This window comes from Solanum pennellii, chromosome 7, assembly GCF_001406875.1.
Source record: "Solanum pennellii chromosome 7, SPENNV200".
Taxonomy (NCBI): Eukaryota; Viridiplantae; Streptophyta; class Magnoliopsida; order Solanales; family Solanaceae; genus Solanum; species Solanum pennellii.
This window is the reverse complement of record NC_028643.1, coordinates 59,716,658-59,740,078: the sequence shown is the minus strand read 5'-3', so window position 1 is coordinate 59,740,078 and position 23,421 is coordinate 59,716,658. Positions and strand designations below refer to the sequence as shown.

Genomic DNA, 23,421 nt, shown 5'->3' with positions numbered 1-23,421 from the left:
GGGGGGGCGGAGACGCCCCCGGCCCGACGGTATACAATGTTATTGTATTGGGCCCTTAATTATCTGTTAATTCTGTATGTTGGGCCCAAGCCTGTTAGGGCGTAGCTTAGCACTATATATAGACGCTATGGCAAACCCTATCTGTAATTCTGTTCTTGCCTCTCCATAATAAAACTGCTCTCCCTCTTCCCCGTGGACGTAGCCAATTTATTGGTGAACCACGTAAATCTGTTGTCTTGTTTTTCGCGTTTATATTTTCTCGTATTATCTCAAATTCCGCATAACAGAGACCATCATTAGAGTATATCTGGTTACACCAAAAACATAAAGTCAAAATACAATTCATTTTGACTTGTTCTATAGTATTTTCCATATTCTCAAAGAATCTAAGGTTCCTCTCCTTCCATTTTGTCCACCATATAGCTGCAGGTACAATTCTCCATTGTTTCTGTTTTTTGCGTGAACTCCTGCTTCTTCCCAACTGTCATATAGCTGCAGGTACAATTCTCCATTGTTTCTGTTTTTTGTGTGAACTCCTGCTTCTTCCCAACTGTGTAATGCTTCTGTGATTTTCCTTGGCATGGACCAAGATATGTTTTTGTGACCTAGGAATAATCTTTAGAGTTGACTTGTGACCTTGCAATGTATAAATAGATGATCCCCACAAAAAAAAAACATCTTGAACATAAAGGGATCCCCTTTTCCATCAAGATATCTTGTGTAGGCACTACTTCCTTAGCCAATAACCAGACAAAGCAAGCTACTTTGTGTGGGATTTTGGCTTTCCAAATGCGTTTCCTAGGCTATTGAAGTATCTGCTGGTTTGGTTGGTTCATCTTCGTGTAGGCTGCATTTACTTTAAAAGTCCTGTTACTATTTCCCTGCCACTGTAGGATGTCTTGTCCAGCCTTCAAACCACTGAATTGGTCAATGGTGCTGAATAATTTTGCTACTCTTGGTATTTCCCAATCATTGAGGTGTATCCTGAACACAAATTTCCACCCTTAAGGTGTCCACAAAATTGTTATTGTGCTGTGTTGATGTAAAACTAAGTTATAAATATGTAGGAATAATGTCTCCATGTTGCCTGCTTCATGCCAATCATCCTTCCAGAAGACAATTTTAGCTCCATCTGCCACTTTGACTATGGTATTAACTTTGAATTCATCCACGAAATTCTGATAGATTTCCATAAGCTAACACCATAAGGAGTAGTGACCTCCTTTGTCATCCAATTATCGTTCTCCTCATATTTAGCTTAATGACTCTAGCTCAAAGACTTCGATTTTCATTTGAATATTTCCATAGGCATCTCATTCTTAAAGCTTTACTCTGATTCTTCAGATTTTTGATCCCCAATCCCCGAATCTTTTCTCATTGATCACTGCCTTCCATTTGACTAGGTGGTAACTCTTCTTGTCTTTGTTCCCTTGGCATAGAAATTTCCTCTTGATGCTATCCAACCTATTGATTATTCCTGGTGGGATAGGAAATCATGACATCATATATGTTGGAAGTGCATCAAGCACAGAGTTTATCAATATCAATCTTCCACCCATAAAGAGATATTGGGACTTCCACCTTGCTAACTTGTTCTCACATTTCTCAATCACCCCATTCTAGATTTCCATATACATAGACTTGCCCCCAAAGGCAATCCAAGGTAGATAGTTGGTATAGCACCCACTTCACGCCCTAAGATTGTCTTTAAGATTTCCATGTTTGGCACTTCATTAACCAGGTATAGGAAGCTGTTCCTCCCGTTAACATGTAAACCTGACATTCCTTCAAATATTACCAAGATCAGTCTCAGCATTTCGAGATGCTCTTCTTCAACATCACAGAATATAAGTGTCATCTGCATAGAGAAGATGAATTATCTTCAAGCTATTCCGTCCAACTCTAGCAACCTCAAATCCTCTTAAGCAACCTTCCGTGTTTGCTGTCTTAATCATGTTGTTCACCTTGTCTTAGGCCCCTCTGTGAATTAAAATAACCTTCTGGTGAACCATTAATAAGTATAGAGAAGTTCACTGTTGAGATTCAAAATTTAATCCACTGATTCCATTTACATCAAAATCCCATCTTCTCTAGCAGATCCATAAGCAAGCCCCAATTGACATGATCATATGCTTTCTCAATGTCTAATTTGCATAATATTCCAGGTTTCTTCAAGTTCACCCTGGCGTCTATTACTTCATTTGCTATGAGGGCAGCATCCATAATCTGCCTTCCTTTGATGAATGCCAATTGTTGTGATCCCACAAGCTTAGTCATCACTCTTTTCAACCTTTCAGTAGGCACTTTGGATAATAGCTTGTAAATACTACATATCAGTCTGAAGTCTCTTAATTCTTTAGCACCTTTCTTCTTTGTAATAAGAGCAATGAAGGTAGCATTGAAACTTCTTTCAAACCTTCCTTGCTCGTAGAAATTCTGGAAGGTCTTCATGATATTATTTTTACCACTTCCTAAAACTTGATGTAGAACCCCATTGTAAACCCATCTGCAGGTGCTTTATCAATTGCACATTGCTTTAGGCATTTCAGTACCGCCTCTTCAAATTCCCTTTCTAAATCTTCCATTTCCTCAACTGAGCCTTGGGCAATTTGTGAAGTTGCTGGCAGGTCTCCACCCGACATTCTCTGAGTACAAGTCTTGGGAAAATTCCACTATTTCCCCTTGAATTCTTTCTTGATCATTGATTAGATTCCCTTGAAAAAGAAGTTGGTCAATGTTGTTATATCTCTTGTGTGCATTAGCGATCTTGCGAAAGAATTAGGTATTCTTATCTATTTCTTTCAACCACAGGGATCTAGATCTTTGTCTCCATAAGATCTCTTCATTCTTGATTAGCTGCTCAAAGTTCATGATTAAGGATGCCTTCTCCATTGATTCCTCTGCTGTTAAGCCTCAGGCTATTGCAATGTTCTCCAGAGTAGCCAACTTCTCTAGCAGATTCTTCCTTTGTTGACCTAGGTTTCCTTGCTCACTTCTACTCCATTCTTTCAGTTTATGTTCCAAGGTTTTTAATTTGGAAGCTAGAACATAATCAGGTCTCCCCTGGTAATCAAAAGAACTCCACCACACCTTCACTCTATCAATAAAACCTTCAGTGCCAAGCCACCAATTCTCAAACTTAAAATAACTCTTGTTCTTCTTCCGGGAACCTCCTTGAATTGCAATCGAAGAATGATCTGACATTATTTTTTTTTGGAGTGCAATTTGTTTCATATTATTGAAAGAGTCATCCCATTCTTGAGACACCAATATCCTGTCAAGTCTTGAGGCTATTTCCCAGTATCCCCTTTGAACCAAGTGAAATTAGCATTCTCAAGATGGAGATCAATCAAATTCAAGTCTTCAATCAGGTAAGAGAATTCCCTCATGCCCTTTGTTCTTCTAACACCCTTCCTTTTCTTCGAGACATATCTGGACACATTGAAGTCTCCACAAATTGCCCAGGGACCTTCTATTTATCCTCTTGATTGAGCCAATCTCCTCCCATACTAATCTTCTTTCCACATAACAGTTAGGAGCATACACCTCTGTTATATGGCAAGTGAAATCTGGCAATTGTGCTTCAAATTTACAAGAGTGTATGCACCTATCTCTAGTATTTCACCTTTCCAAATTCTACTATCCCATAGCATCATTATCCCTCCTCTAGTTCCACTTGCCTCCAAACATGCCATTTTAATCCATCTACCCCCCATTTTAACCCGCACATTTTTTATTACTGCCTTCTTTGACGGGGAAATTGTGGACAATTTTGATGATTTCTGTAATCAATACAAAAGCTAAGGTGAAATTGAAGGAAATGAAATACCTTTTATGTAGAAATTTCTATATTACTGCCTTTCCTTGGATCTCCTTTCATGCTTCTCCTTAAGTTCTCCACATAATGTCTCATAATTTAGGTTTTATAGCTCTATTTTAGATATTCTAATTATTTTTAGGCGAATCCTTGCACCCGTATCCATACATGGTTAAAAATTAGACCATGAAGGATCCGACCTTTAGATGCACACCTGTATCAGACACCCACACCCGAGTCCGAGCATCTTAGGGGAAGAACAAATTTCCCCAACCCCAACGGTATAGGACTCAACTACCCTCGTATGCCTAGTACTGGAGTTGTGAAGCTTGGTCAATACAATAGGGGGCCCAACATTAGATGAAATAATGAATTAGGTTGGCCATGGTTCTGATATCACGAAAAAGAAATGAACCTTAGACCTAACTCAACACCAAAATCTAGCTCGTGAAGGGAGGATTGCCCAAGACCAAATTTCCTAAGCCCACCAATGTAGGACTCAACAAAAGCAAAGAAAATTTGGATTCTAATATTGTGGAGTTGTTTCTTCTGCAATTCGCAGAGGCTTTTCCACCAATTTCTCACTTTGATTCGCCACTATCATCTCCTGCAAAGTGTTCTATTCTATCTCTTGCATGACTGGAAGAGAGATGTGGGATTCCATGTCTTCAAGAAGTCTTTCTCTATTGAAAAGTAACAAAGCTTGCCTGATAAGGCCCATTTTCCACTTCCACTTCAATTAAATACCCTTCCTTCGGCCTCTATGGGCCCAATTCTGAGCTCTTCATTAAAGAAGGCATGTGACTCACATGACTTTTTTACACTCAAAAATCTCTTTTGTGTTTTTTCAAAAAATTATTCTTTTCTTTTATTTTTCATATTTGTTCTTTTTCTTTCTTTTTAGTGTTGCTTTGAGGGATGAAAAGAGGGAGAGGAAGAACGAGAGAAGAAATATGAAATATGGGTGTTAGTGTCCCTTTTTTTTTTGACGACAAGGAAAACCCGCAGCCACTACCCTTTTGGGTGCGCACAGGGTAAAATTCCGCTCCTATGCAATAGCTCGCAAACCACATAGGAGAGGTAACCCGCACTAGTTTTGATGATTTCTGTAATCAATACAAAAGCTAAGGTGAAATTGAAGGAAATGAAATACCTATTATGTAGAAATTTCTATATTACTGCCTTTCCTTGGATCTCCTTCCATGATTCTCCTCAAGTTCTCCACATAATTTCTCATAATTTAGGTTTTATAGCTCTATTTTTAGATATTCTAATTATTTTTAGGCGAATCCCTGCACCCGTATCCATACATGGATCCATATCCCTGTATCTTAAAAATTAGACCATGAAGGATCCGATCTTTAGATCCACACCTGTATCGGACACCCACACCCGAGTCCGAACATCTTAGAGGAAGACCAAATTTCCCCAACCCCAGCGGTATGGGACTCAACTACCCTCGTATGCCTAGGACTGGAAATCTGAAGCTTGGTTAATACAAGATAGGGGGCCCAACATCAGATGAAATAATGAATTAGGTTGGCCACGATAAAGAAATGAACCTTAGACTTAACTCAACACCAAAAGATAGCTCATGAAGGGAGGATTGCACAAGACCAAATTTCCTTAGCCCACCAATGTAGGACTCAACAAAAGCAAAGAAAATTTGGATTCTAATATTGTGTCCCTATTGCATCATAGATCTACCAGTGCAAGAAATATTATTAATCTTGGATGAAAGAGAAGTGAGGGAATGCACTTTCTGCTGCACCTAATGAACTGGCAAAATATTTGTCTTGAAATGTTCTTGCCTAATTCTGTAAGAAGCCTCTTTCTTGCTTCCCACATTATATTTTGTTGTCTGTCCTCTTAGATACTAGTTTAGCAGCCATAAACCAAATTACATTTTGAACATCAACATCCTTTTTCTGTTTGGGCAGAAAAATTCTGCAAGTCAAAGCATCAGCTGAATGCCGATAGGCTGTCTGGTTTTCACTGTGATGTTGATGCAACTTGAAACTATTTTGTTACTGCTTTTTGTCTGAGAGTTGAATTCTCTGCTTACTTTTCTTTTTTTACTATTCAGGAGGCGTATCAAAGCCGGTACTTGACTTGGTAAATCCTCAGAAGAAGTAAGTTATCAAGAAACATAAAATAATTTCAGATTTCTTCAAATATCTAAGTTATCAAGAAACATAAAATAATTTCAGATTTCTTCAAATATCCCATGTTGTAGGGGCTTCAAAGAAAGCTTGTGGTTTAGGGTGGAATTTTACTATTTTCTCACACAGTTTGCATTACTCTTGTGATTAAGGTTGATATTGCATCCTTAGAAATTGACGTGCAACAAAAGATGTCCTGCTCAGTATTTAAACATTTTGTCTTTTCAGTTTCCTGCTTACTGATGGCTATTGAAATTTTTCTCATACATAATGTTAGTAGCTTTTACTGCTTACCTGAAATCAGGGGGTTTGGGTGTTGGGGGAGGGGGGACTCTGAACAAATATATTATGCAATTAAAGTTTTTGATTGTTTTTAATTTAAAGAACTTCTTGGATTGGTGTGTAGATGAAATGTTGTCTTTGACATTTGTCTTCTAGATCTGAAAATTAGTGGTTACTGCTTATGATGGTTCTATTATTTCATCCTCCTCTACTTTATACTATTATTGCCTTATTTGTGTTCCAACCACGTTCTCATATCTCAGAGGTCCGTGGGGGGCGCTTTCTCCATTACCTGAAAATAATTGCGTGGCTGTTAATACTCAGGTATGTTATCCTCTATATCTTTTTCTAAACCAGCCGAGCGGCTTCTTGATTGATGCTATAGGGTGAGAGTATTGAACTATAGGAAAGTCTGATTTCTGGTTATGCGTTGGCTGCTAGGAGGTAGATGTGAATAGTGACTTAGTTATCTTCTAATGTTCGATGCTTCTTAAATCTGAGAGGTGAAACCAGCTGTATCACTACAGATGCTCTTCGTTGTGAAGGAATATCTTGGGTTCTTCACTAGATTATGATGATTCTTCTGAAACTTATCTGCTGTGCAGCAGTGAGGGAATAGTTTGTTTTATTTCATTTTTTACGAAGAAGAGAGCAGAGCATGGTAGTGGGGGAAGCTTTCATTTCAAATCAGACAATTTACTGAAGTGCTAAATATTGGATGAACTACAAAAGAACTTCAATGTAGTGGACAATTTGTACTATACTCTTATTCATCTGTTTCTTTGATGCTCTGTGTGTGTTTGGGTGGTGGTGGGCGGGGCGTAGGGAGGGGGGGGGGTTACAATCTTATTTAGTACATCATCAACCTACTCCATTTGGAGTTGAGAATTGTGCATTTGATATTATAATACCTAATTTGGAGAAGGCTTCTGCAACAACCCTATGAGGTGGTAGTCAGTTAAGTATTCATGCTGAGTGGACTTTGGGGTCTGGATGCCATAGTTGGAGCTGTTAGTTCAAAGCATGTGACTTAGCTAACTTTGTTTATACTTATGCGTTTAGCATTTATATCTCATGGATTCCTCTCTTGCTTCTCTCAAATCCAGTTTCCTACCTCCACGTTGTCCTGTCTACATATGTTTATTTCATTTTTTGTGTTCTATTGTAGACCGGATCCATATTTGCTGCTTCTGGTGATTCTTGTGCATATTGCTGGGATGTGGTATGTATATGTGCATTGTGCATGGTTGATTATGATATTATAGTATTTCTTAATTACTTCTTTCTTTTCATTTCCACTAGTGACTAGTCCCTACGTAATTCTTTGCTTCTTAAAAGGAGTTTTTTTCTTTTTCCGAATAGAAGAAAAAAGAAATCTTCTAACTAAGACTTTTTTGACGATAATGTGATTTAAATTATGGTGCTCAGGAGAAGAATGAAATAAAGATGGTTCTTAAAGGACATTCGGACTACTTGCATTGCATTGTTGCGCGAAATTCTCACAATCAGGTAAAAATTTATGTTTGTCTCTCATGCATACACACTCTCTCTGTGGCTGGTCTTATCCATTTCCATTTTATGCACTTGTGAAGTACAATAGCACCCTTTTGTTTTTCAAATATAGTATTTCTTGAAACTTCAATTGTACCTTGAATTTGGCCCAGTTTTGCTTCTTTTTTTTCTCTCTCACTCCCTCGGCAATTTTCAGGTCATTACTGGTTCAGAGGATGGGACAGCACGGATATGGGGTATATCTTTCATATTCCTTCTAATAATACGAGCAGTAGTTATTCTTGCTCAAAAGAAAAAAAATAGGAGCTGTAGTTATAAAAAAAGAATTTTTGGAACACAAGGCCAGCCCTGTTGAATTTGCCAATTTTGCCTTCTATTGATTGCTTTGGGCTCTTCCTTACTTTGGGAGTAACACATGATTTTCTCAATTTTGATCTATCTTTATGTGTTGATTATTGATTGCCATTTTATGAAATTGTCTTAGATTGCAGAACTGGTAAATGTATTCAAATAATTGATCCCCAGAAGGATAAGAAGTTAAAGGAGTTGTATCCGTATGTCAGTTGCATAGCTCTTGATGCAAGCGAGAGTTGGCTGGTAAGAGTTCAGATGCCATTACCAAACTAACTTTCTTTGTCCATTTGCTACTGTATGAACTATAATAATTGTTGTTTGGTTAGAGCTGTCATACTGCAATTACTTTTGTTGCAATGTTCAGTGGCGTTTGACCATGTAAACAAAATATTTTTCACTTTATTTGGAAAATTCACATCTCAAAATACCCCCTAGACTGGCACCCACTAACACCACCTGTCGGGCAAACCAATCATCCATTCACTTACCCAATCATATAAGCAGTGAGAGCAATAAATGGAGAATAATAATCAATAAATGGAGAATAACAATCCAACAAAATCCATAGTCAATATAGTAATTCAAAGATCACTCATACTAATTCTCTAGCCTTAATCAAACAATATGACTATGGAACATTTAATAGAATGACATGCGTTTAACTGTTGGACATGCAAACTGATAGAAACTGCGGTTTTATACTGAATAAAAATAACAGAAAATACAAAAAGAGACACAAGTATCTCGTATCTCGAAGAACATTAGAAAATACAAAGAGAGACAAGTATCTCGTATCTCTTAGAACAACCTTTTCTGCATTTAAAAGATATATGGCCATCTGTTTGCTTATTTTCTAGATATCCTATTATGTAATAGATAAAAAATAACCACTTTATAACTATTTAGGATAAAGATAACTCCTAATAACAGTGAGAAACTGCCTTAACTCATAACAGTAAGAAACTGTCATAACTCCTAATAACAGTATGAAACTACTCATTGCTCCATGGGTGAAACCTCCAGTAATTTGAGAAGATGCAAATCAGTATCTTCTCCTATCTTTCTTCGCTTCTTCCTCCTTGAATAAGTATGGAAGATACGTGCCTTATCAGTACACCCCTCCTGGAAAGACGACTTGTCCTCAAGGCGAAAATCTGGAAACTTTGCAGCTAACAAAGATTTTTGGCCAAATGGCTGAAGACGTAAAACAGAAGCATCACCAACATTAGAAGAGAGGTCTATGTGCTTATAATCTAAGTTGCTCGGTCTCGGGTGCGGGTATACGAGACAGATGCAAATTTGAGAGTTGGATTCGGCAAAATTTAAATTTTTAGATTCGGGGGTGCGAATCCGAGTATGGGTACGGGTGCGGGGATTCGGCTAAAATTATTCAATATTATAAAATATAGTTATAATAGTAATAATAATATTAAATATCTTGTAAAACTCTATACTTAAAACATATCAATTATAAATGTGCAAATTTAAAAGCATAAATTAATTATGACTAGTTATTGCAGTAATTAATTTTTAAAAAATTATAATTTCTTTTATTTATTATAAAAAAAGAAATTCTGGTGTTGCCCTTTCTTCTCCCATGAAAGCCCTCTCTTCTCCCAAAAAAACCTTTAGCCTTCTGTGTTCCTTTTCAAGAAAAAAAAGTTTACTCTCTTTTGTTTCAAGAAGAAGACATTTAATTTATTCTTCTCTCCCATGGAGCCTTCACGTCCTCTCTATTATTGTACAAGATTTCTTTTCTATGGAGCATCGGACCTTGTGACAACTTCGTTGAAGAAAAGTCGTCTAACTTTCGCTCGCCTTGAAATTAGTATTTTCTTGCCCATTTTTCGGCTCTAGTCAAAGCATCCGGATTGGATTGACCGAATCCGACCCACACCCCGCATCTGCACTAGTCTCGCGTCGAGACGGGTTCGGCTCTAAAACTGAAGAGTCTGCGCAACATAGCTTATAATCTGCCTTCATAAGGTTTAACATTGCATCTCTAGGCAACATCTGTTCTTCAACGTCTGATTGGAAAGATGTTGGTGTGATTGTTTTATGAGGAACACCTTGCAGTTTGTAAGTTGTCATGCCCCGAGCTACTCCCGAGACACGGACACAGAACCTAGGACCACAAGTGATCCCAAGCTAACCCTGCTGGCATGATCATGAGCATACTAAAGAATAGTAAACTGATGCGGAAGCTAAATCATAATTTAGTCTGAAAAGATGGGGAATACCCATATTCTACAGCTGAGATATTTGAAAACAATGAGTTTAATACAAAAGAAAGATTAACTCAATACTAAGTTGAATCTAAACATGTCTGAAAATAGCCTCTAAACTGGACTAGAAATACTGGGACAAGCCCCAGCTAAATCTAGCAAAAACTTAAACTAAATGACTAAAGACTAAAATGAAGCTCATGACTGTTGTCCTCGGAGAATGAGGACTCACCACTGAATCTGCGGAACTGGAGATCGGGAAATCGATTTATGTGTGATCTGGATGCTGAGAACCTGAACCTACATCACGAGAAAATGTAGCGCACGATGCGTCAGTACTTAAAATGTACTGAGCATGTAGAATAGAGTAAAGCTGAAATAAATCATAACTGAACAAGCAAAATAGCAAGTATAATAATTTGACATGATAAACTGAAATCTGAGCTAACTGGATGCAATGACCAATTTATAACATGCTAAAAATGAATACTGAATATACTGATAAATGGTCAATGCAGAGAGTTTGACTGATCTGTGGGAGCTACTAATAACCGATAATAAAACCACATGAGCTATATGTGGAGTTCGATGTATACGCCCCATCGAGAGGACCCAATATACCCTGCCAAAGGTACAAAATGCATGCTGGCGTGATCACTAAACTGATTGCCCACAGACGGGACTTACAACCTGCTTGGCTAGTAGTTCTGGGACTAATTGGGTACGCTGAACCCTAGTCCAACTCGGTATTATGCTACTCCCAATGAATTCTGTAAATTAATTGATTATGTCTGAGTTTATGTAAATACTGGATAGGTCGAAACTGAACATGCAAACTGAAAATGCACCAATTAATCTGGTAATTATGCATTTATAACTGAGGCATGTATATCTGAAATGTCTGAAATATCTGACATAGCATGTGTAATTCAAGAACTAAAAAAATACATAGCTAGGGTTTTGAAATTCATGCGATAATCTGAGTAATAACATGATAATCTGATTTGAAACATATATTTGACTAAATCATGAAGTTCTATCAAAGTTCTAGAAACTCTAGGTTTAATCATGATAAGAGAATCAAGAATCTGACTGAAAACTAGGGACCCATTGTGTGAAAGGAACCCACTAGTGAAATCCCACATACCTGGTGATGAAATCCACGGAAAAATACTTAGGTTTCGGGGCTGGAACTGCTGGAACTTGTGGCATTCTTGAACTAGGGTTCTTGAGCTTTTTCTCCTCTCTTGCTTCTAATTTTCTAAGTTTTGATCTAATGATTTGATTTAGATATGTTTCTAATTATGTTTCTAGGCTTAAACTGACTAAAATATGATGATTTAGGGTCAAAACAATGTTACTAAGGGTTTAAACAAAGTGGGAAAGGTCCAAAAGACCCCTGGGAAAGTTGCTGTCGGACCAAACGACGGCTAGGACTGACGGTCCATCGTCTGACCGACGCCCCGTCGTTGGGTCCGTCGACTAGGCCTGTTCGACAGACCTTACTAAAGTGGGCATAACTTTTTACTCGAAGGTCTGATTTTAGCAAGGTCGGTAGCTATGGAAAGCTAATTCAATTATTTATATGTGGGTAGGTTATGGGACACCTAATTCATTTTGCGCTAAGAGTTATGACCATTTGAAGTTGACCCAACTGCATTTCCCCTTAACTGTCTGCAAATTTTAAACCTACGGTCAGATCTACGGACCGTAGGTCCACCTATGGACCGTGCTGGTCATCCATAACTCTTGTCACAGAGTGGGTGAATGTGGGTCTCGATCGACGATCACGGACTACGTACCATCGTCTGTCCTACGGACCGTCGGTCTGTCCGTCGATCAAGACTTAGCTAATTTTTCCCGACTGAATTTTTGGGAGTTTCTGATCCCGCCGATGGTTGTGCAGGACGGACCATCGTCTGTCCTACGGACCGTCGATGCCACCGTTGGTTGCACCTGCAGATTTTTCTGAAAAAACTGTTTGTTGGTTTATTTTGGCTACGGGGTGTTACATTATCTCCTTCTTAGGAACATTTGTCCTCGAATGAAGACTAAACTAGTTGAAATAGAGGGAGAGAACTGCAAACCCCACTACTAAACACTAAGAACTGAGTTTGTGACTGAATTGAGTTCCGAGTACATGCAAATACGCTGAAAATGCAAGTACAAACTGAGGGGACATGATTCTATGACTGAATTTATGCATGAACGACTGAAAAATTGAAGAGGAACTATTACTTCAAGCTGGAGTGGAATCGGAAGGAAAGAGGTGAGGATACTTGGTTTTCATGGCTGCTTCTACTTCCTAAGTAGCTCCTTCTACGAACTGACTTCTCCATAAAACCTTGACTGAAGCGACTTCTTTGTTTCTCAACCTTCTGACCCGACGCTCAAGAATCTCAACTGGTACATCCTCATAAGACAGACTATCTTTCACCGCCACACTCTCCAATGACACTTTAGAGGCTGGATCACACACACACTTCTTCAAGAGTGAGATGTGGAAGACCGAATGCACTGCTGCTAATTCTGCTGGCAACTCTAACTCATATGCCACCTTTCCAACCCTTTTCAAGATCTTGTAAGGGCCTACATATCTAGGGCTGAGCTTCCCTTTCTTTCCGAATCTCATCACCCCTTTCATAGGTGAGACTTTCAGAAAAACTCAATCATCAACTTGGAACTCTAGTTCCCTTCTCTTTACATCTGCATAAGATTTCTGACGACTTTGGGCTATCTTAAGTCTATCTCTAATGAGTTGCACTTTATCCATAGAATAAAGGACTTAATCTGGCCCTATCAAAGTTGCTTCACCTACTTCAAACCAACCAACAGAAGATCTACATCTACGCCCATATAAAGCCTCGTAAGGGTCCATCTGAATGTTGGAATGTAGCTATTATTGTAGGCAAACTCAATAAGAGGAAGGTGATCATCCCAACTACCTTTGAAATCGATCACACAAGCTCTCAACATATCCTCTAAGGTTTGAATGGTACGCTCTGCCTGCCCATCCGTTTGTGGATGAAATGCTGTACTAAGGTTAACTTGAGTACCAAGACCTTTCTGAAATGACTTGCAGAAATAAGAGGTAAACTGAGGACCTTTATCTGAGATGATAGACAAAGGAACCCCATGCAACCTTACAATTTCATTGATGTAAAGCTTGGCATAGTCCTCCGCCGAATCTGTAGTCTTGACCGCTAAAAAACGAGAAGACTTAGTCATCCTATCAACTATCACCCAAATGGAGTCATGCTGTCTGTGAGTACGAGGTAACCCTGTGATGAAATCCATATTGATCACATCCCACTTCCAAGTAGGAATATCGATCTCTTGAGTCATACCTCTTGGTTTCTGATGTTCTACCTTGACTTGCTGGCAATTGGGGCACTTACTCACAAAAATCTGTTATATCCCTCTTCATGCCATTCCACCAATAGAGTTCTCGCAGATCGCGGTACATTTTAGTGGCACCTGGATGAATAGAATACCTAGAGTTATGGGCTTCTTCAAGAATATGCTGTCTCAACTCGCCCACATCAGGAACACACAATTTACCCTGGTAGCGAAGTACACCATCTCCCCCTTGGGAGAAAACCTCCACTCTCTGATTATGGACTGCACCCTTAAGTTCAAGCGAGATTGGGTCACTGTCTTGCTTTTCCTTAACCTCCACTACCACAGACGATTCTGCCCCATTCTGAACTGTTACACCGCTGTCTGATATGCTCATAAGGCGAACTCCCAAGCGAGCAAGCCTGTGAACATCCTTCACTAGCTCCTTCCTTTCTTCCTCAACATGGGATACACTACCTATAGATAATCTACTAAGAGCATCTGCTACTACATTCGCCTTACCAGGATGATAATGCACATTCATATCATTATCCTTAAGGAACTCAAGCCATCTCCTCTGGCGAAGATTCAACTCCTTCTAGGTGAACACATACTGAAGGCTCTTATGGTTAGTGAACACATCTACGTGAACACCATACAAGTAGTGTCTCCAGATCTTGAGTGCAAACACCAATGCTGCAAGCTCGAGGTCATGAGTTGGATAGTTCTTCTCGTGAACCTTATGTTGTCTAGATGCATAAGCTATCACCTTACCTCGCTGCATCAACACACAACCTAGGCCAACTCTGGATACATCACAATAGATCACATAAACATCTGAACCCTCTGGTAGAGTCAATACAGGAGTTGTAGTCAATCTAGTTTTCAATTCTGCAAAGCTTTTCTCACAATCATCTGATCGTTGGAATTCGACCATCTTATGAGTCAACCTAGTCAATGGTGAGGCTATGGATGAAAATCCTTCCACAAACCTTTTATAATAACCCGCTAGACCTAAGAAACTTCTGAAATCAGTAGCAGAGGTAGGTCTGGGCCACTGTTTCACTGCTTCTATCTTTTGCGAATCCACTCGGATCCCTTCGCTAGATACAATGTGACCAAGAAAAGCAACGGATTGCAACCAAAACTCACATTTACTAAACTAAGCGAATAACTGACGATCCTTGAGAGTCTGCAGAACGACTCTCAAATGACTTGCATGTTCTTCCTCACTCCTAGAGTAAATGAGGATATCATCAATAAAGACGATAACGAACAAGTCCAAGTACTGTTTGAACACTCTGTTCATCAAATCCATGAAAGCTGCAGGAGCATTAGTTTGTCCAAACGACATAACTACAAATTCATAATGACCATACCGAGTTCTGAAGGCTGTTTTCTGAATGTCACTATCTCTGACTCTAAGCTGATGATAACCCGATCTGAGGACTATCTTTGAGAAATGGCTAGCACCCTGAAGTTGGTCAAACAAGTCATCAATCCTGGGGATGGGATACTTATTCTTGATTGTGACCTTGTTCAACTGTCTATAGTCAATGCACATTCTGAGAGAACCATCTTTCTTCCTTAAGAACAACACCGGTGCACCCCATGGTGAAATACTAGGTCTGATGAAGCCCTTATCTAGAAGGTCTTTCAACCGCTCTTTCAATTCCTTAAGCTATGCTGGAGCCGTTCTGTAAGGAGGAATAGAAATAGGCTGGGTATCTGGAAGGAGATCAATTCCAAAGTTGATTTCCATTTCGGGAGGGACTCCGGGAAGATCTTCTGGAAACACTTCTGGAAATTCACAGACTACTGGAACTGACTCAAGAGTTGGGGTTTCAAGGCTAGAATCCTTAACCCGAACTAGATGATAGAGTCATAGAGATAACCCTTATATATCATCTTTCTGGCCTTAAGGTAAGAAATAAATCGATCCATAGGCGCTAAGCTACTACCCTTCCATTCTAAGATTGGTTCGTCTGGAAACTGAAAAACGAACAATCCTAGTTCTACAATCGACTGAGGCATAACATGAGTGTAACCAATCCATGCCTAGAATGACATCGAAGTCTACCATTTCTAACTCTACTAGATCTGCTGAGGTGACTTTCTGAGAGACTGTGACAAGGCAATTTCTGTATACCCGTCTAGCTATAACTGGGTCACCGACTGGAGTAGAGACTGAGAAGGGTTCTGAGAGAGTTTCTGGACTGACACTGAATTGGACTGCTATATAAAAAGTTATAAAAGAAAGAGTAGCCCCTGGATCTAACAATGCATAAACATCAAGGTCAAAGACTCGTAACGTACCGTGACTACATCAGGAGAACCTTCCTGATCCTGGCGAGCCTGAAGAGCATAAACTCTGTTCTGGCGCTGACCGCCACCTGTACCAGATGAGTTACCCTGCTGAGTTGGGCGACTTGCTGGTGCTGCTGAATTTGTAGACTGAGCTCTACCATTACCACCTCCTTGACCCTGTCTAGAAGGACATTTCCTCAACCTGTGACCATACTGACCACATCCAAAACATCTTCTTTTCTTGCAAGACACTGCCCGGATGGTTCTTACCACACTTAGGACAAGTGGGGTAAGTCTTGGTGCCTGAAACACTTCCATGAGATTTAGAGCCTGGTGCTCTAACCTTCTGGTCATACCTGTTCTTGGAGGATGCAACACTAGCTGATGAAGGGGCTGGAGCTGAAAACTTCTGCTGATCCTACGAGCGATTTTCACCACCCAATTTTTGTTGAGAATAGTCATAGTTCCAGTCTTAGCCTTCTTATTTTCCTTAGCCTGTTCCCTAAGCTTATCACCCTCAACTTGCTGAGCATGAGTCATAAGCCTAGAGATGTTCATATCTCGAAGTAACATCGTATTTCTGCACTCAGCTTTCACCAAGTCTGACACTCCATACAAAAACTTATTCATCTGAGCCCTGGAGTCAGCAACCATGTGAGGAGCATACCTGGAGAGTTAGTTAAACTTGAGTCCATACTTTCGGACTGTCATGTTACCCTGCCTTAAGTTCATGAATTCTTGGGCTTTTGATTCTCTCAACTCTATTGGGAAAAACCTGTTGCGAAAAGTCTCACTAAAACAATCCCAAGTGATAGGAGCCACATTTGCCCCTATTCTCCGTCCACTGAGTGTATCAGATATGAGCAACATACTTCAACTGGTATGATGCTAACTCAATCTGATCATTCTCAGTGTCTTACATTACCTCAAAGATCTTCTTGATCTCATCCAAGAAATGCTGAGGATCCTCATTAGCATGCAATCCTAAGAACTCAAGAGGATTCATCCTAACAAAGTCACGGACCCTTGCTGCCACTGATCCACCATTTTCATTCACATGAGCATGAAGCCGATTGTTTTGGTTAGTCATACTCTGAGCCAACATCTGTATGGCGTTCCTGAACTCAACATTAGAGACTTCCTATCTGGGACTGGAGGAGTTGCGTTTGCATTCCTAGCATTAGCTCTACGAGGAGGCATGATCTGAAACGTAGAATGTCAAGTTAGAATGGAATAAGATCATACCTCACGCACGATAAGAATACCAAGAAAGTGAAGTTTTTTTTCTAAAACACTTCATAGCCTCCCTCTCATTAGATGTGGTGCACTTTACACCCATGAAAATAACTCTACTTAGTTCGGCTTTTCAGACATCCTAGGACTCCTAAACCTAGTGCTCTGATACCAAGTTTTGTCGCGCCCCGAGCTACCCTCGAGACGCGGACACGAAACCTAGGACCATAACTTATCCCAAGCTAACCCTGCTAACATGATCATGAGCATACTAAAGAATAATAAACTGATGCGAAAGCTAAATCATAATTTAGTCTGAAAAGTGGGGAATACCCATATTCTATAGTTATGATATTTGAAAACAATGAGTTTAATAAAAAAAATATTAACTCAATACTAAGCTAAATCTAAACATGTCTGAAAATAGCCTCTAAACTGGACTAGAAATATTGGGACAAGCCCCAGCTAAACTAGCAAAAACTAAAACTAAATGACTAAAGACTTAAATGAAACTCATGATTTTGTAAACATTGTGGATAACCTTTCGGATTTTGTTAGTTCCCTATCTCTAGTACAGTAGAGTAGCAGGGTTCCATATTGACTGTTTCACAAGTTTTTGCCAAGCTAGCTCCATATTTTCTGTTTGCAGCAGCTTCTTTGCACAAGGTGCTTTTGTAACTTCGCATCTTCTTGATGCTTTCTAATATCATTTAATAACTTTATCAAAAAAAAAAGAAGAAAGAAACTCATGATTGTTGTCCTCGGAGAATGAGGACTCACCACTGAATCTGCAAAACTGGAGATCGGGAAATCGATTTATGCGTGATCTGGATGCTGAGAACCTGAACCTACATCACGAGAAAATGTAGCACACATATGCGTCAGTACTTGAAATGTACTGAGCATGTAGAATAGAGTAAGGCTGAAATAAATCATAACTGAACAAGCAAAATAGCAAGTATAATAATTTGACATGATAAACTGAAATCTGAGCTAACTGGATGCAATGACCAATTTATAACATGCTAAAACTGAATACTGAATATACTGATAAATGGTCAATGCAGAGAGTTTGACTGATCTGTGGGAGCTACTAATAACCGATAATAAAACCACATGAGCTATACGTCTCATCGAGAGGACCCAATATACCCTGTCAAAGGTATAAAGGCATGCTGGCGTGATCACTAAACTGATTGCCCACAGAGGGGACTTACAACCTACATGGCTAGTAGTTCTGGGACTGTTGGGTGCGCTAAACCCTAGTCCAACTCGGTATTATGCTACTCCCAATAAATTTTGTAAATTAACTGATTATGTTTGAGTTTCTGTAAATACTGGATAGGTCGAAACTGAACATGCAAACTGAAAATGCACCAATTAATCTGGTAATTATGCATTTATAACTGAGGCATGTATATCTGAAGTGTCTGAAATATCTGACGTAGCATGTGTAATTCAAGAACTAAAGAAATACATAGCTAGGGTTTTGAAATTCATGCGATAATTTGAGTAATAACATGATAATCTGATTTGGAACATATATTTAACTAAATCATGAAGTCTATCAAAGTTCTAGAAATCCTAGGTTTAATCATGATAAGAGAATCAAGAATCTGACTGAAAACTAGGGACCCAATGGGTGAAAGGAACCCACTAGTGAAATCCCACATACCTGGTGATGAAATCCACGGAAAAATACTTAGGTTTCGGGGCTAGAACTGCTGGAACTTGTGGCGTTCTTGAACTAGGGTTCTTGAGTTTTTTCTCCTCTCTTGCTTCTAATTTTCTAAGTTTTGATTTAATGATTTGACTTAGATATGTTTTTAATTATGTTTCTAGGCTTAAACTGACTAAAATATGATGATTTAGGGTCAAAGCAATGTAACTTAGGGTTTAAACGAAGTGGGAACGGTCCAAAAGACCCCTGGAAAAGTTGCTGTCGGACCAAACAACGGCCAGGACTGACGGTCCGTCGTCTGACCGACACCCCGTCGTTGGGTCCGTCAACTAGGCCTGTTCAACAGACCTTTACTAAAATGGGCATAACTTTTAACTCGGAGGTCTAATTTTAGCAAGGTCGGTAGCTATGGAAAGCTAATTCAATTATCTATATGTGGGTAGGTCATGGGACACCTAATTCATTTTGCGCTAAGAGTTATGACCATTTGAAGTTAACCCAACTGCATTTCCCTTAACTGTCTGCAAATTTTCCACCTACGGATCGTAGGTCCACCTATGATCCGTGTTGGTCATCTGTAGCACTTGTCAGAGAGTGGGTGAATGGGGGTCTCGATCGACGGTCACGCACTACGGACCATCTTCTGACCTACGGACCGTTGGTTCGTATGTCGATCAAGACTTTAGCCAATTTTTCCCGGCTGAATTTTTGGGAGTTTCTGATCCCATCGACGGTTGTGTAGGACGGACCGTCGTCTGTCCTATGGACCGTCGATGCCACCGTTGGTTGCACCTGCAGATTTTTCTGAAAAAACTGATTTGTGGTCTATTTTGGCTACGGGGTGTTATATTTTCTCCTTCAATTTGAAAATTAGGAACATCTCGTTCTAATTGGCTTGTATTGTGTTAAAGGATGCTAGCCATTGTATACCCAACACCATGTCTGCGCCACTAAAGGAATAAGGAAAAAATCGTGCTTTATGACCAAGTTAGAAACCTCTCTTGACAGGTGCTGACAAACTTTGTTGCATTTGATAACTTCACCATTGCCTATCCGGACACCAAATGTAGGGATATATTCGACTGCCAACCCAAGTTTCGCGACAATTTCTTCTGCTACAAAATTATGTGTCGAACCACTATCTACCAATATCAACACTTTATACCCGCAAAGTGTGCCTTGAAGTTTCAAAGTTGAAGCAGATTCTTTGCCCAAAATTGCATGAACTGAGATTTCCCCCAAATCAGTAGGGGGTATATCTTCATTCTGTTTACCTTCAACACTTAGCACATGGTTTTCCTCTTGCATCAACTCTAATTGTGCAAAAGCCCCAGGTGTGCGCAGTGATGACCAAGGGTAAACTTGTCTCCGCAACGGTAGTATAGGCCTTTTTATCGCCGAATTTGTTGTACAAAATTCAATGGGCGAGTGTTTGGAAGAGATGACTATTGAAAAGGGTGTGTAAATGGTTGGCGGGATGATTGAAAATTAAAGGATTCTCGAGCCGTTGGAGAGGAAGTCCCAATTGATGAAGGTCTTGATACAGAAGGCCAAGCAGGCACCTTACTAGACTGATTTAGTCCTTGTTTTCCTTCATATTCTAAGGCCAAACTCATTACCTTATACACAGATTGAGGCTTTTGAATCCTAACATCCACACGAAGGTCTTCTTTGAGTCTGCTAAGGAAAACTCCAAGCAAACAATGTTTTGGCCAAGTTTGCACACGGGCAAGTTTTGCAAATTCTTGCCTATACTTGAAAACTGATCCACTCTGTTGGATACTACACAAATGTTAATCTGGATTTTGAAACTCAGCGGGTCCGTAATTTTCATGCATAACTTTCACCAACTCATCCCAGTAATAAACTGTCTTTCACTGTTCATCCAAGCAAAAAGATCCAATGCATCTCCTTCTAAATATATTGAAGCCACATCAACCTTGCAATCATTAAGTGTATGATGATTTTGAAAATACTTCTCTTCTTTCAAAATCCAACCTCGAGGATCTCCTTCGTACTTAGGAAATTCCATCTTTGTGTGCGAACGTCGATAAGTTTCTTGATGCCTCCAAGTGCTATCAACATCACCCTCTTCCAGTAAAACTTTAGACTTTCCATGTTGATTTTGCATGTTTTGTGCTTTTGATGCAGCCACATCAGCAGCCAAAGCGTCAATGGCTCCCAATTTTGCTGCTATAGTGGTTAATTGCTAGCCAATCCGATCAGGCGTCGACATGATAGGTTCACTGTGGGAAGCGTTGGTTCGTGTGTTAACCATGACAGATCTTACTGCTCATACCAAAGATAGAAACCGAGGTTTTATACTGAGTAAAAACAACAGAAAAATACAAAAAGAGACACAAGTATCTCGTATCTCGAAGAACAATAGAAAATACAAAGAGAGACAAGTATCTCGTATCTCTTAGTACAACCTTCTCTACATTTAAAAGATATATTACCATCTGTCTACTTATTTTCTAGGTCTCCTATTATATAATAGATAAATAATAATTACTTTATAACTATTTAGGATAAGGATAGATAACTCCTAATAACAGTAAGAAACTGCCTTAATCCTAATAACAGTAAGAAACTGCCATAACTCCTAATAACAGTAAGAAACTGCCTTAATCCTAATAACAGTAAGAAACTGCCATAACTCCTAATAACAGTAAGAAACTGCTTATTGCTCCATCGGTGAAACCTCCAGTAATTTGAGAAGATGCAAATCAGTATCTTCTCCTATCTTTCTTCGCTTCTTCCTCCTTGCATAAGTATGGAAGATACGAGCCTTATCACACACCCAAGTAAATAAGTAAATAACGTTAAATAAGGTAAGTTGAAGCAACAGCCTCCATGAACAATGTGGTGGCTCACCTCAACAATAGAATTCACTCAACAATCTCTTCAGCCACTAGCCGCATCCATAACAATAGTATCTGCATGGACATGCAGATAAGGAGTGAGTTATACATAATATAACCTGGGAAGTCTTTGACTCGCCACTAATACCCCTGGAATAAGTGTTAGAAAAGACAAACACACCACGAGCACAAAATATTATGCACACGAATCATATCATAATAGAATATCAAACAAGTTCCAAACAATAAACTATGTTTCTCAAACAATTCAGACTAAGACTTGCCATAAATTATAGTTAAAACAATTAATCAACACCATAAGTCCCCATCAACATACACAATGCTCGGGGAAGCATACACAATGCCCCAACCTCATGGTACAACCATATCACATCACAAAACAATTTATAAAGAGATTTTAGTGTACTTGAAAATGCTGGCCTCAAAGACCGCTGATTCTGCCAAGAACACGCTCGTCCCAACATATATACCGGGCAGACAACATTTTTGAATTTGAAAAGCAAGCTCCAAAGTGTGAAATCTCATTTACCTTGGTAATGACAAGTTCCCAAACGTTGCAACACATAAAACACCAACCAAACAACCTTCAAAAATCTCAACTATGCAAAAACATTGATTAACTATATCAATTATGCTAGTCGAGGCCAAGTCTCAATATCCCTAGCTTGCAAGCTTAAAGCTTAACATAATATCTCACATCTTAAACCATGATTTGAAGGGGGAAAATTATCAGAGTCCAACCTAATTATTCAATTATAATTTATATAAATTAATACCCATACTCCAAGAACATTAAGGGGTCGTTTGGATGCATTAGAAAAAATAATTCATTCATTAGCTTTGGAATTTGTGTATTACTGATACCTTATTTGGTAGTATGCTACATATAACTAGTACATGGGAAACCATGGTATTAGCAATGCAAGGGGGTTTAATGCATGCATTACCATGAGTAAAGACACAATTGCTCCTCAAAATCTTCTCCACATTTTTTCCACTATATTTGTGGAGTTATTTTTGTAAACAATTTTTTTTCTAGAAATATGCAATGCATGCTATTTTTGATACACTAAACAAAACATTGCATAAGAAATAATCTCAGAATAGCTAATTCAAGCATAATTAATACACCATATATATCACTGTTCTTATACACCCTACCAGACGACCCCCAAGTAAATACAATATCTTTATAGCTAAAAAAATAGCATTCTAACAGCGGCTTCTTGTGCAATTTTTGTACCCGGGCTCTTATTTGAGAATCCAAATTCCATTGCACTATATAAACTCAACAATATATAATTGTAGAATCAATTTCAATTAGCCACATTATCAAGCATTTACTTCACCTGCAACTCGACTGAATAAGGTTGGGACTAGCTATTAAATTTTTACACTCAGTGAATAGTTATAAAAATACCTTCCATGGCCTTCTCATTGTTTCTACAAATCGTTTCTACATGTTTGGTTCATGTTGAGCCATAATTAACTGCACTTATTAGACAAGAGCATCAAGCAACATATATATAATTAATGCTAACGAGAGCATCACGACAACAAGAAATTCCAATACCTGTCTTTGCAATATCTACTGCACCAGCTTCCTGTCCTGCCTGTGAACTCC

The 23,421-nt window shown here is 39.1% G+C and overlaps 1 protein-coding gene across 1 annotated transcript in view; it reads left to right on the top strand.

Annotated features, from left to right (window-relative positions):
- LOC107024274 (THO complex subunit 6) overlaps positions 1–23,421 on the top strand; it is a 55,454-nt gene that overhangs the window by 14,398 nt on the left and 17,635 nt on the right. Inside the window, exons 5-10 of the mRNA XM_015225221.2 lie at positions 5,904–5,949; positions 6,525–6,585; positions 7,430–7,483; positions 7,690–7,770; positions 7,970–8,009; positions 8,258–8,370. Of these exons, the coding sequence (XP_015080707.1) occupies positions 5,904–5,949; positions 6,525–6,585; positions 7,430–7,483; positions 7,690–7,770; positions 7,970–8,009; positions 8,258–8,370 (395 nt within the window). The remainder of the gene's footprint in view (positions 1–5,903; positions 5,950–6,524; positions 6,586–7,429; positions 7,484–7,689; positions 7,771–7,969; positions 8,010–8,257; positions 8,371–23,421) is intronic.